The 12,905-nt window shown below is 39.7% G+C and overlaps 1 protein-coding gene across 1 annotated transcript in view; it reads right to left on the reverse strand.

The window, feature by feature from the left end:
• The window catches only part of KLKB1 (kallikrein B1), a 36,256-nt gene that overhangs the window by 16,446 nt on the left and 6,905 nt on the right, over positions 1 to 12,905 (reverse strand). The window contains exons 2-9 of the mRNA XM_089527224.1: positions 10,061 to 10,220; positions 9,565 to 9,668; positions 8,041 to 8,200; positions 4,841 to 4,950; positions 3,874 to 4,033; positions 1,922 to 2,031; positions 1,632 to 1,791; positions 1,385 to 1,500 (exon numbers count right to left, since the gene is read on the reverse strand). Coding sequence (XP_089383350.1) covers positions 1,385 to 1,500; positions 1,632 to 1,791; positions 1,922 to 2,031; positions 3,874 to 4,033; positions 4,841 to 4,950; positions 8,041 to 8,200; positions 9,565 to 9,668; positions 10,061 to 10,220 — 1,080 coding nt within the window. The remainder of the gene's footprint in view (positions 1 to 1,384; positions 1,501 to 1,631; positions 1,792 to 1,921; positions 2,032 to 3,873; positions 4,034 to 4,840; positions 4,951 to 8,040; positions 8,201 to 9,564; positions 9,669 to 10,060; positions 10,221 to 12,905) is intronic.

Here is a 12,905-nt window from a genome sequence, read left to right on the forward strand (position 1 = left end):
TGTATAAGGCTGCCTATGTTTGGAGAATCTGTCCTCTTTGTCCCACCAATCTTACAGATACATGTGATGGATATATAGGACAAAACTTTCTTGGTGGCTTCTCACAGGTTCTGCAACTCTTGTCCTAGAAAGATGTGACTGGCGCTGTCCTTGCTATCCTTGCATAGGCAAATGAAGACCTTTTTGTTTCACCAAGCCTTTGAGGGCTGATTGCTCAAGGGAAGGGTCCTTCATATTGCGATATATTGTTTAATTTTTTAAAATCTTTTTAATGTTCATACTTTTTCCTGATTTTAATTCTTCTTGTTGTGTGACTCCAAGTCACTTTTTACTTATGGCAACCCTAAGGATAAGATAAGACATCTTTAAGACCCCCTGTCCTCAATCAATCTGCTCTGGTCCTGCACCCCTCAGCCTGTGTCTTCCCTGACTGAATCTAACCATCTGGCATGTAGTCTTCCTTTCTTTCTACAGCCTTTCACCTTTCCTAGCATCATTGTCTTTTCGAATTATTCATTTTTTCCTCATGATATGGCCAAAATACAACAGCCTCAGCTTAGTCATCTTAGCTTCTAGAGAGAGTTCCAGCTTGATCTGTTCTAGAACCTATTAGTTTGTCTTCTTGTCCATCCATGGTGTTCTCATTACTTTTCTCCAGCACAATATCTCAAATGAGTTTATTTTTTTTTCTATCGTTTTGTTTTTGTCCACTGTCCAGCTCTCACATCTGTACATGGTGATGGGGAATGCAATGGTCTGGAATATCTTCACTTTAGTGTTCAGAGTTATGTCTTTACACTCTATGATCTCGCCAGTTCTTTAATAGCTGCCCTTCTTGGTCCTAGTCTTATTTTGATATCTTGGCTGCAGTCTCCATTCTGATTAATATTTGAACAAAGGCATGGGAACTCTTTGGCTGTTTCAATTTTCTCATTGTCAAGGGCAAATTCTTGCAAATCTTCTGTGGGCATTATTTTTGCTTTGCTTTTTAATGTACAGCATTAATCCTACCTTGGCATTTTCCTCCTTGTCCTTAAGTAACTGCTCCAGGACTTTGTTTGTTTGTTTCTGCTAGTAGTATTGTGTCGTCTGCATATCTTAGGTTATTAATGTTCCTTCCTCCTATCTTCACTCCTCCTGCCTTTGAGTCTAAGTCTGATCTGCATACAATGTTTTCTGCATACAGGTTGAACAGACAGGGTCAGCCTTGTCTGATCCCTTTGCCAATTGGGAACCATTCTGTTTCTTCAGATTCTGTTCTGACAGCTGCCTCTCGTCCCGAGTACAGGTAAACAGGGCTAGTGTAGGCTAAAGATTTTCCTTTCTATCATCCTAATTCAAATAATTGCCAGCTCAAAAGATACATGCTCCCAGCTTTACTCACCGGGACTGACTTTAGTTTGACACAGTCTTAAAGTATAACCAGAAACCTTTCCATTTTCAGACACGATACTATGTGGACACCCATTGGTAGACATTCTTAAGTAGCATTTACATTTCCTAAGAGGAAAAGAAATCAAAGTAGTATCATTTAAACAGCTTACTTCACATATATATTTTATTGCCATCTTTTTATACTGTGGGATTTTTAAAAATAGAGTAAACCCAGATAAACCCAACCAAAAACTTACCCTTCTTGATTGCACCGAGTTTTGTCAGAATCATAAGTAAAAAACTGGCAGCGGACAGTGTCTGTGCAGAGTTGTTGACATGACTTGTGCCCATTGACATATTCCACACTTAGTTCCGTGCCCAGAAAGTTTAAATCAGAGAAAGTTGGATAATGACAGGCTGTAATATATCAATAAACATTGTTTTGAAAAATCCCAGCAATTTGGCATGACATGGAAAAAAATTGGTCAATTATAAATGTATGAGTTAAATTGTTTTTGTGTTCTGCTAAATACAACTTATACCTTACCTGGTGTAGCTCTTCTGCAGTTTTGGAGACTGAAACCTGACAGAGCATTTTCCTTTTCTTCAAATCCATCTGGTGTTCCACTTCTTGATGTCATCATCACACAAGTATATCTGAGGCAAACACACTAAATAATCAGAACTGATGTTGATTGACAGTATTTCTGACTCTATGGCTATTGAAACCTACCAAGGATGGTTTTGCCAGAACTTAAAATGAGTCCCATACCTAGTCCTGTCTCTTCTTTTGTGTCTATTTGAAGCTCCAATCCTGTATAGCTCAGTGTCATATAGTAGGTCCATATGCAGACCAACACTAGGCTGAGCCATATACTACCACCCCAACTTACTAAACAACATCTATGGAATCCTGGGATTTGTAGTTTTATAATGTCTTTAGGTTTCTCTGCCAAAGAGTGCTACAAATCCCAGAATTCTGTAAAATGGATCCAAGGCAGTTAAAATGGTGTCAAACTGAATTATTTCTACATTACAGATGCACCCTGTGAGTGTCCCTCAGGTATGTAACAGCATAACACTACATAAGCAAGCAGTTTTAGCTTCATATTTAAACTTGAACTTCCCCTGGCTGGGATTGATATAAGTTGTAATTCAATAACATAGTTGTGTCTTCAAAGGCCAAAGAGATCAAGGGGAACAACCGGGGAAGGGATGCAGCCACTGCTTTTCTCCAGCATCTGTTACCTGAAGCAGTTATCTCATTCTGTCTAATGTTAAGGCCAGCCTTGTATAAGAGAATTCAAGATCCATAGAATTTTTCAGGCAAATTGCAATAGCACTCTGACAGCATTGGATTGTGGTTGTGGGAGTGGAGAAATTAGAAGCAGGCTGTTCTGCACAAATGCCAGCATGCTAGAATCCAACAGCATCATACAAGAGGACTGAATACAGTATTCAGGCACCAGAGTTTGTCTGATCTCAAGAGTTATGCAAGGTCAATGCTGCAGGCTATATAGTACTTCAGAAGAATCCAACAACAAACCACCTCTGAGTATTCCTTACCTATGAGACCCCTATGGAATTCATGGGGTTACCTTTGATCAACAGATGATTTGAAGGCACATACATCATATTATGGGTGTATCAACATTGCAGTTCCACTGCACTTTAACTTCCAGAACTCTGTCCCACACAATCTTTGGATTTGTAGTTTGGTGAGGCAGCAGAACTTTCTAACAGATGAGGCTGAATACCTCATCAAATTAAAAATCCCAATATTCTGTAGGATATAACCATGGCAGTTAAAGTGGTGTCAAACTGGTTTAATTCTGCAGTGTAGATACACCTTATGTTGTCTATGTGCTTTCATGTTGCCTCTCTGCTTATGGCAACCCCATGGATATAATGGGGTTTTTATAGGTGAGGAATACTCAGAACTGGTTTTGCCAGCTCCTTCCTCTGAAATATAGCCTATAGCACCTGATATTCATTGGTGGGAGAGCCAGTGTGGTGTCATGGTTTGAGCATTGGAGTACGACTCTGGATATCAGGTTTCAGTTCCCCGTTCAACCATGGAAACCCACTCACTGACCTTGGTCACACACTCTCAGCCACCAAAAAAGCCACGATAGGTTCACTTTATGGTTGCCATAAATAGGAAATGACTTGAAGGCAGCAACCACAATCCTTTGGTAGAAACCAACCCAAGTACTAACCAGTACTGACCCTGCTTAGCTTCCAAGAACAAACAGGATCTGGTGCCTTTGGCAGAAGCTGGGATTAATGATGGGAGCTCCCCCCATCACTCAGCACTTGAGCCTTGAAATGCCAACTTTCCAACCTTATGATCAACAGAATTGGCATCTTAACCACTAAGCCACCACATTCCATATTTAGACCCTATGCCATGTTGTGTGTGTGTGTGTGTGTGTCAACCCACCTTATGAACATGTAAGAAAGCTTGTTATCTTGTATCTATTTGATGGCCAGACTCACCTTTCACTGCTAACTTCCCATTCATGAGTGTGGAAAGTAAAAAACAAGCAGTTTGGATGGTAAGTACAAATTGTTCTACACACATAGACATCAGGTGTCAAAACCTTTGCCAGGGTAACACCAGAAAACACTTGACGCTGGAAAATGTCCATCCGACAATCTGCACAGAAAATGAATTGGTGAAGTGAAGTGCAGGAAGTGGGGTCATTTGACTGTCCAAAATTTTATATACAACCACTTTGTCTGGTGAGCAGTGGAGCCAGATTTTGTAAATTCTCTGTGAATACCAAAAGAAATGCTTGGCTCACTGCAGCAAGCAATAGGACCAGGAGGACCTAAAATACCTTTTCTTAACTCAGGGATCAAACTCATTCAGTAGCAAGTGCCAATCTCTTAGCACAGCCTATCTTTCAAGACGGTTGTGAGAATAAAGGGATACAATGCAATATGATTTGTAAAGTAATTTATAAACTCAAATAAGCTTTGCAAGTGATTCTTCATTATTTTGAAAACAATTATAATTACTATTCATATCAGACTTGTATTACTTCAAAGCCATTTGCCATGATAGCTGACAGATTCTGGGACTTGTAATCCAAACAATAATGTTTCCAGGCTTTTATTTTATTTAATTTCTCTCCTGCCTTTCTCCTTACATGGAACTCAAGAGGGTTTACAGCAACTTTAAAACAAAACTGAGATGAAACTTAATAAAAAAGTTAGCACACAATTAAACATTCCTATTCACATTAGAACATATTATTTTAAAAGTGTGTGCGTGTGTGTGTAGACAGACAGATGATGTTGTCTATGTTGACTACCATATCATCTTTCTGAGCACATCAGAACCTTGAAGGGTTTTTTTTCAGCTGCATCCTTTATGAGATATAGTTGCACACACTGAATTGTATTCAAATAATCTGCAATATCCACACAAACACATTTCCTTTAGATTAGAAATATTTACCTCTTTCAGACAGTTGACAGCGTTTTAATGAGAATCCAGATACAACACCATCAAGCCGCTTTATTTGGGTTGGTGTTCCTGTGCTAGTATATTTCAAGTAGCATTGCTGACTGAGTGAGAAAGAGGAAGAGAACCCTACATTAGTACAAATCCTTCAGGCTGCTTAACCTACAGATTCCCTGATATTCTCACCCATAGCAGAATTAACAATCTACTTGCTAGCCCCAACTGAAGTATACCCACTGAATTAAAGAGATTTGTCAAAGTGTTGAATTCTAGTTCAGAAATTAACTCAGGGTGCATCCACAATGCACAGCTATAGCAATTTGCTATACAGTTATAGCAGTTTGATGTCACTTCAACTATCATGGCTGCAACCTCTGGAATCCTGGGATATGTAATTTTGTGAGATGGTTAGAATTCGGTGCTAGAGGTAATAGGGCACACTCCCCTGACCGTGGCTCCCTAGAAACCTTGATTTAATGCTTAATACCACTAATTTCAGGGCATCTTGGGTACTATAATTCAGACAAATTCACTAGAGCTCACTAGCAGAGATTTCTACATGCCTTACCAAACTATAAATCTCATGATCCTATATGATGCAGGCATGGTGGTTAAAGTAGTATCAAACTGCTATAATTGTGCAATGTGGATGCAGTCTTAGCATGCCTTCTCTTGTGAAGGGCACCACATAAGTATAGCTTATGTCATTCTTTGGCATAACCAAACAGTTTGTGGTTTGAATGACTGCAGATATCAGAAATGGACAAAGGACAGTCCTTGGACTAATGCTGCCTCCCTGAAGTCCCCACTGCAACACAGACATGTTCCTCTAACATACTGCTGCCCCTGAAATGTTCTAGGCCTGGGAATTATTTTTTCAACACCAAAAGTAACTGAAACTGAGATGATGGAAATCCCACAAACACATGCCTCGAGTTTGAGACCCTAAAGCCTGGACCAACCAGATCTTGGGAAAATTACCTTTTGGACTACAACTCCCCAATCCCCCAGCCAGCTACTGGCCATGCCGGCTAGGGATTCTGGGAGTTGTTATCCAAAAAGAAACTTTTTCAAGCACTGGACTCCTAAACATGCATCAAACAATTGGGCCAACACATTCATCTCCAAGAGCTGGACAATCCATGTGCATCAACAACCAGTATTGTGCCCAGCATGAGTTCTTGGAGGAAAAAAGCTCCAGGCTTTCGACTTAGAGTGTGGAGGTTAAACTAGACATTAAGAAGAATGCTTATTTCTTGCAATTAAAATGGACTCCTTCCAGCAACAGGATATCCTTGCCTCAGTAATCGAGGTTGCAAATTATGCACTTGTTTCCCTTTCCATGGTCAACTACAAAAGGAAGCATTATAAGAACAGAATGCATGGGTGAGGAAAAGCACACACTGTTAGAAACTAATGACATTCACCACTTGTGGCAGCAACTCTCCTAAATATAAATACTAGGTATATGGCCTCATTGAACCCTGAGAAGAAGCTTTAGGCTAAAAAGCTTACATCTAGTCTCAGAGCTTCTTGGAACAAGTTAATTCTCCTAAATGCTGCCTTGCTATATGAGTCCCCTGGGTTTCCCAAGCAGATGACAACATGATAGCATAATGAACACGCCACACTGCTAGATAAGCAACCTCCCATAGCTGCTAAGGGTTTACCAAAGAACATCATTCACAAATAGGAATAATTCCAATGATATAAAAAGCAGAGCTTTTAAAAAATGACTTGTTTGGACTATCATTCCCAGAATCCTCTACCAGCTGAGAAATTCTGAGGGTTGTAGTCCAAATTACAGTAGTGTCACTAGAGTTGGTGTTGTCACCCAGTGTGGTAACTCATGGTGTCACCAGTCCACATTGACCATACAGAATCTTAGTAATGATTTTTGAACCAATGGTACTCATAAATCATAACTCCTGAATGTAGCATACTGAATGTAATGGCAATAGTTGTGACATAAACAACTAGCAAAATTAAAATTATACCTTTAAATTACAATATCATATGCACAGTCTAAATAAATTTACATATACAGTATGTTGTTTCATATGGTTAACATGAAAATTTGGTAAGATGTGACAATTTAAAAAGAATTAAATTTAAATTTTTTTAAAAAACCTGAGGCTTCTCCTTTTCTTCCCACTGAGCCTCACTGCAATCAGTGACCAGTGATGCTCCTAGTCTAAAAGTCACTACCCCAATTTCTGGATTAAGCAGGAAGATAGTTTTCTTAAGAAAAAGAATCCCAGTACACAGAAGGTTTCACTGGGTATGCATAGATCTTCAGAAGAGCAATTCACAAGTATCATCTCATGAATCACAGTGACAGTCCTGTAAGCTAGACTAATATTATTGCCTCTGTAGACCTAATTTGGAATAATGCTCCTGTAAAATATTTTGGCATGAGAAGTTACTGATGATCTCCTATTTATATGCATTCTGCCTGAAAAATGAACACAATCAAAAGCCAGTAAGTGTGTGGGTGACTGTATTTCCTTCCTTTCCAACTAGCTTTGCCAGGTATTGCACAATGGAGATTAACTGTAGCATGTAAAGAGCTGTTGGCGCTCTCCAGCATGACTAACTGATCAAACTATAGCAGCACAAAGATCATCACTGTTCTGGCAATCAATAATAATAATAATAAATAATGAAAGATCAATCATCATGAAATAGAGGTATTTCCTAACGATTTGGAAGAGACAGGCCCAATAATTCATCTGTAAATTATACCAGCTCCTGTTTTCCCCTACAAGATATCCCAGAGCTTTGCAGACTGTGTCTGCAGCAATCTGTTAGTTGTAATCCCATAGTATATTTATTGATCCTGGAGTAAAGTGTCTGAACCACTGTTGCCCTGTATTGAGATGAACAACCTATGACTCTTCATATTATTATTAGACCAACACTGAGCATCCTTTAATTCACTGGAGCTGCTAAGAGCCCAGACTAGATCTGGAAGTGCACAGGCAAAGCTTAGAAAGGTTACTTTTTAGATAGTGGTCATGCTAGTTTGGAGATTTTGGGAGTTATAGTAAAAAAAAAGTAGCTTTTCTAGGCTCTGGACAGGTGTACCATTAAATTCATTTGTCAGTGACAATACTAAAACTGAACCAATACCCAATGCTTTGCCCAATGTTCATGACAGTCTCTCTGGTCCAAAGTATCTGAACATTGTTTACCGTAGGTTTGTTTGATGGAATAATGCTGTGGTGTATGTAAAAAAGTGACAGTGGTCCTCATTGGTGCATCTTTTTTGGCACTGTTCATAACTGTCAGCAGTTGTTGCATTATAACTATCTCCTAGCAGGTCCAATCCTTCGTAAATTTCTTTATTGCAAGCTAGAGGGAAGAAAGGGAGACAGTAGTGTGAAGAAGTGGAGGAACTTATGGTGAGATCCTCAGAGAAGCTTCTCAACAAGGCTTTCAGCATTTAAGTTCTGTACTTCCTGCACCACCCAAACTCTGTTGCAAATCATAAGTCTGGTAGACAGCTGTCAAGGGCAGTTCAGTACCAATCAGCTGACCACATGGACCAATCCCAGACCATTAAAGCTGCCACAGCAGGGGAAAACTACTTCTAGAGGTTCAGGTGCTGATCAGACCAATACCTTACACCATTTGCATATGAAAATCATACCAAGCAACATCAGAATGTGGTCAATATAACAATCTTTATTAATGAGGAAGAACACACAAGCTAGGCTAGGTTGAAGCATTTTGATTTTATCTGAAACTGTTGGAAACATTTCATCCCCTTCTTCTCTCTCTCCCCTGCTGATGTCACTGCATGCAAACAACTTTTTCACTCTGGACTCAATCTCCACCAATGGAAGTAAGCAGAGGACAAAGGGGGAGAAATGGGAGAAGGAGGGAGAAGATGGAGCATATTAAAAATAATTTTAAAAAGGAATGAGAGAAAATTAACTGGGACTGTCCTTGCTGAATCAGGACAGTTGGATGGCATTACATGCCACACTAAAATTTCAGATCTTATTCTTTTAAAAGATATATTGTGGCCTTTAGGAAGTATGGAGAAGAATTTTGCTTCATTCCTCTCCCTGAAAAACCCAACCTGATCCAGAAGAAGAGGAGGAGGAGGAGGAGGAGGAATAAGCAGCAGCAGCAGCAGCTCAAGCCTAAAACAGCACAAGGGAGCCAAACACAAAACAGTTACCCCCCCACTCACACACACGCCTTAGAGACTTTGGGAAGGCATTATCGGTCATTTGGAGAAATGAAATTATTTTTCTTCCAAAGAAATGGGGGGCAGTCCTCAGTAGATATCAAAGAATGATACCAGCAATACTAAAGAAGATCCACCCCTCCTGATGGTTCCAACATGAGCTGCAAATGGTACTGCTGGTAAGTTGGGAGTGTTCTTTCCTTGGCTACTCTTATCATACCAAATTGTAGAAGATATGCAGGTCTGGTTAGGACTTAGCTAGGAGACCCCCTGAGGAATACCAGATGCTGTAAGCAACCTGCATTAGGGACAGACCATAACTAAATGATTAAAGCAGAGAAGATCCTGACTTCTCAGGGTAGGACTGAGAAAAGACCCTGCCAGAAACCCTGAAAAACCAAGGCTAATCAGTTTAAACAATACTGAGCTAGATGGACCAATGACTTGATTTAGTGTAAGACAACTCCCAATGTCCTGCATTCCTTTTGTTTTGTGGACTCTTTGAATAACTAGACATTACCAGTGATTCTAGAGCACTGTTTCCGGGAATGTCCAGAGACCGCTCTTTCCATAGTTTGCTTTGGCAACATAGAAGTGTCACTATCTTTCAAAAAACAGGCAAACCTGATTTTAAGAAAGAAGGGGATAAAGAACATTATTTATATTGCATGCATTGCTGATTTGTGCAAAGACAAACAAACTCCCCCCCCCCCGCTCCTTTGTCTCTCCAATGCTGAAATTTAATCCAGTCCCATCAAATAGAGACCGATCTTTTTTTAAATCTTATTACTAATAGTAGTAACATTCATGTTATCTTAATTTTATCTTAATTTATATCCCACCTTGTCTCCCAAAATACTATACAATATACAAAAACATACAAAAGATTAACATGAAAATGCAATTAAACTAATGTGCAATTAACATATAGCCAAGGTGTAACTAATGACACAATATGCCTGCATAACAGCACAAGCACAAATCATAAATCAGTTATGTGGTGATCTCAGGATTACCTTGCAAGTGTTTGTGGCCAATCTCCTGGAAGATAGGAGAAAAACAGACATCTTGGGTGATAAGTGCACACGATTTGGCAGTGCTCTGCATCTGGTGTATAAACCTTAGAAATATCTCCTCCACTGAAAATTGTGTTTTCATACATCTGAGAGAGACATTCTGCAATCAAGAATAAAACATGCCAGCCTGCAGTCAGAGGACCTTTGTTTTATCAAGACAGCGGCAGATCTTAGAACACAGATTAACAGGGAATTTCCTCCAGACCTATGGCCACACAGTGTGTGTGTGTGTGTGTGTGTGTGTGTGTGTGTGTGTAGATCCGGCTCTCTTCTAGGCCAGCATTCTCTGAAGATGCCCGCCACAGACGCTAGTGAAACACAAGAATAAACTCTTCTAGAACATGGCCACATAGCCCATGAAACCCACAAAAAACTATGGATGCATGCCATGAAAGCCTTCGACTTCACAGATCTTAGAACCCTTCCTTTTTTTGAATTACAGTCTCCAGAATGCCAAATATCTCAGACCAGGAATATAGGAATAAAGGTTGATTAATTCCAGCTGTCATTGCTCAAAGATGCACCATACTGCATTGGCAACTGAGCAAATCAAAAGCTGAAGAGGAATTATTGTGTGTGCCCAATCTGGCAAGAAATCTGGTTCTTTTCTCAGTCCCACCATCATCACAGGCATGTTTGATGAGGATATGGAAGAGAGCCTTCTCAGTGCCTGCACCCGAGTTATGGAATTCCTTTCCATAGAGGATCCATTGGCCTTCTTCCTGATGCCTTTTCACTGGCAGACCTTTGGTTTTTAACTTCTTCCCTTTTTTGCCACAAATTGAGTTTCTGTATATTATTATATTTAAAATGTATTTATAAACTGGTTTCAACTTGTATTATTTTAAACAGAATTGTTCTTTGTTTTTAATTTTGTATTAATAATTCTCAGCTGTACTTTGTTTTAACTTAGGCTATATTTCAGAGGCAGACAATGGCAAACCACTTCAGAGTATGCCTTGCCTAAGAAAACCCTATGAAATTCAAAAGGTCAGCATAAGTTGACAGGTGACTTAAATCCTGTGATGAGAGGAAAAAAACAAGCAAATAAATAAAAATTTGGACCAATCTGTTTCACATTTTTCAGCACTCTGTGAAGATTGTTGCTTCTATAATAAAAATGGCAAAGGACACACACAAGAGAAAGATGTCAGCAGACTTGGATGGGTTTCCAAGGTTTTGAAAAATTCAGGAGAATTTTAAGGGTTAACCTAATTTTCCCTTCCCCCCCCCCAAAAAAAAAAAAAAAAACACCAGTCTAGTGAGCACTGAGCATATTTAATGGCCACAGAATGCTAACTGGGACCTGTCTGTGTGGACCAAACAAAATGGCCTCTCCCCATCCTCTTGGCAGGGAGTAAATGACATAGGACTCAATCCCTGGGTCTGGCACAAACAGTCCAAACGATTCTGACCCATTCATCACCAAACTCATGGTATACCCTTCTTACAATGGACTTTTAATACTAACTGTTTGCTCTGGATTTTCCTGGAAGATCTGGAGCCCTCTGTTCTAATGCTGGATGGCTGTTTAAAACACATCCCACTGTATCTCCCAATGTGGCTGCAACAGCATCAAATCACTCACTCTGAAGTCAGAATGAGATCCCCAGCTATGTGACTGAGGTTGGGCACCTCATTCTGACTTTAGATCAAGTGATTCTCAGCTGCTGCTCTGGGCAACGCCGTGAGAGGCACATGTGAACAGCTGCCCAGTGTCAGAACAGAGGGCCTCAGGTAATGGGGAAAGGTTAGGGGAACTCAAGGGCTAGAATACTCCAGGCTGCCCCCAAAGTATTCTGGCCCATTCAGACACCACCTGGGTATTGGAGAAATGGAAGGTGACGTGATTGGAATCCTAAACACACCACTTCATGCAATAAGATTTAGTGTGCACTATACTACAGAGTTATAGCAGTTTGGTACCACTTTAACTGCTATGGTTTCTCCAATAAAATCCTGAGATTTGTAGTCTGGCCAGAGTTTATAATGTTTGGTTTGCAAATCAATTCGATAACATTGTCCACTAGAAAGTAGAATATTAATTTACAACTAGAAACACTAATAATTTAAATTGTTTAATCAGTTAATTTATCATTGATTAAAAAGTTAGTGTTGGGCCAGATGTACAGAGGACTACATGGAAGTTGTAACTATTGATTTTAGGGGGCTCATTTTATTTTGGTTCCTTCCAAAGAAATTTCTTAGCTACTCCCTTTCCTCCATGGAAAAGCCCTGGTTTGTGCTTTACTTTTTAAAAAATCAGTTCACCCAATTGCTAATCATGTGTATGGTATCATTATAGTCTGTACCCATGCTCCACTGCAAATCCAAATCCCTTCTATCCCCAATTCCTTTTATTTTCTGATATTTCTCTAGATGTGCTGCCTTCCTCAGCTGTTTGCATCAAACCTGGATGTTCATTATTAAATATGCTAATTGGGAGAGCTGGCTGTTTTAAGCATTGCAGCCCTCCAACTTCAAGTAAGACATTTTTTAATGTAAAAGCCCAATTTATCTTGCAGTCTGTGGCTGCCTAATAACATCAAGTTTCAACATGTCCCTCCCAAAATTTACCAGCTGAAAAATACAATCATTGGGTTTTCCCCCCAAATTTGTCAGCAAGACAGCTACAGTGGGAAAACACCAGATTGGAACATTTTTGTAATTGAAGTTTTGCTAGTGAAAGGTAGTAAATCTTTGGCACAGCCAGACACTGAAAAGGGCACAGTGAAATATATGACTCCCATCTATTATATTTCCCTTGTGTTTTAGTGCATTTGTT

Source organism: Sceloporus occidentalis, unplaced genomic scaffold, assembly GCF_023333645.1.
Source record: "Sceloporus occidentalis isolate IW3139 unplaced genomic scaffold, rSceOcc1.0.p SCAF_5, whole genome shotgun sequence".
NCBI lineage: Eukaryota > Metazoa > Chordata > Lepidosauria > Squamata > Phrynosomatidae > Sceloporus > Sceloporus occidentalis.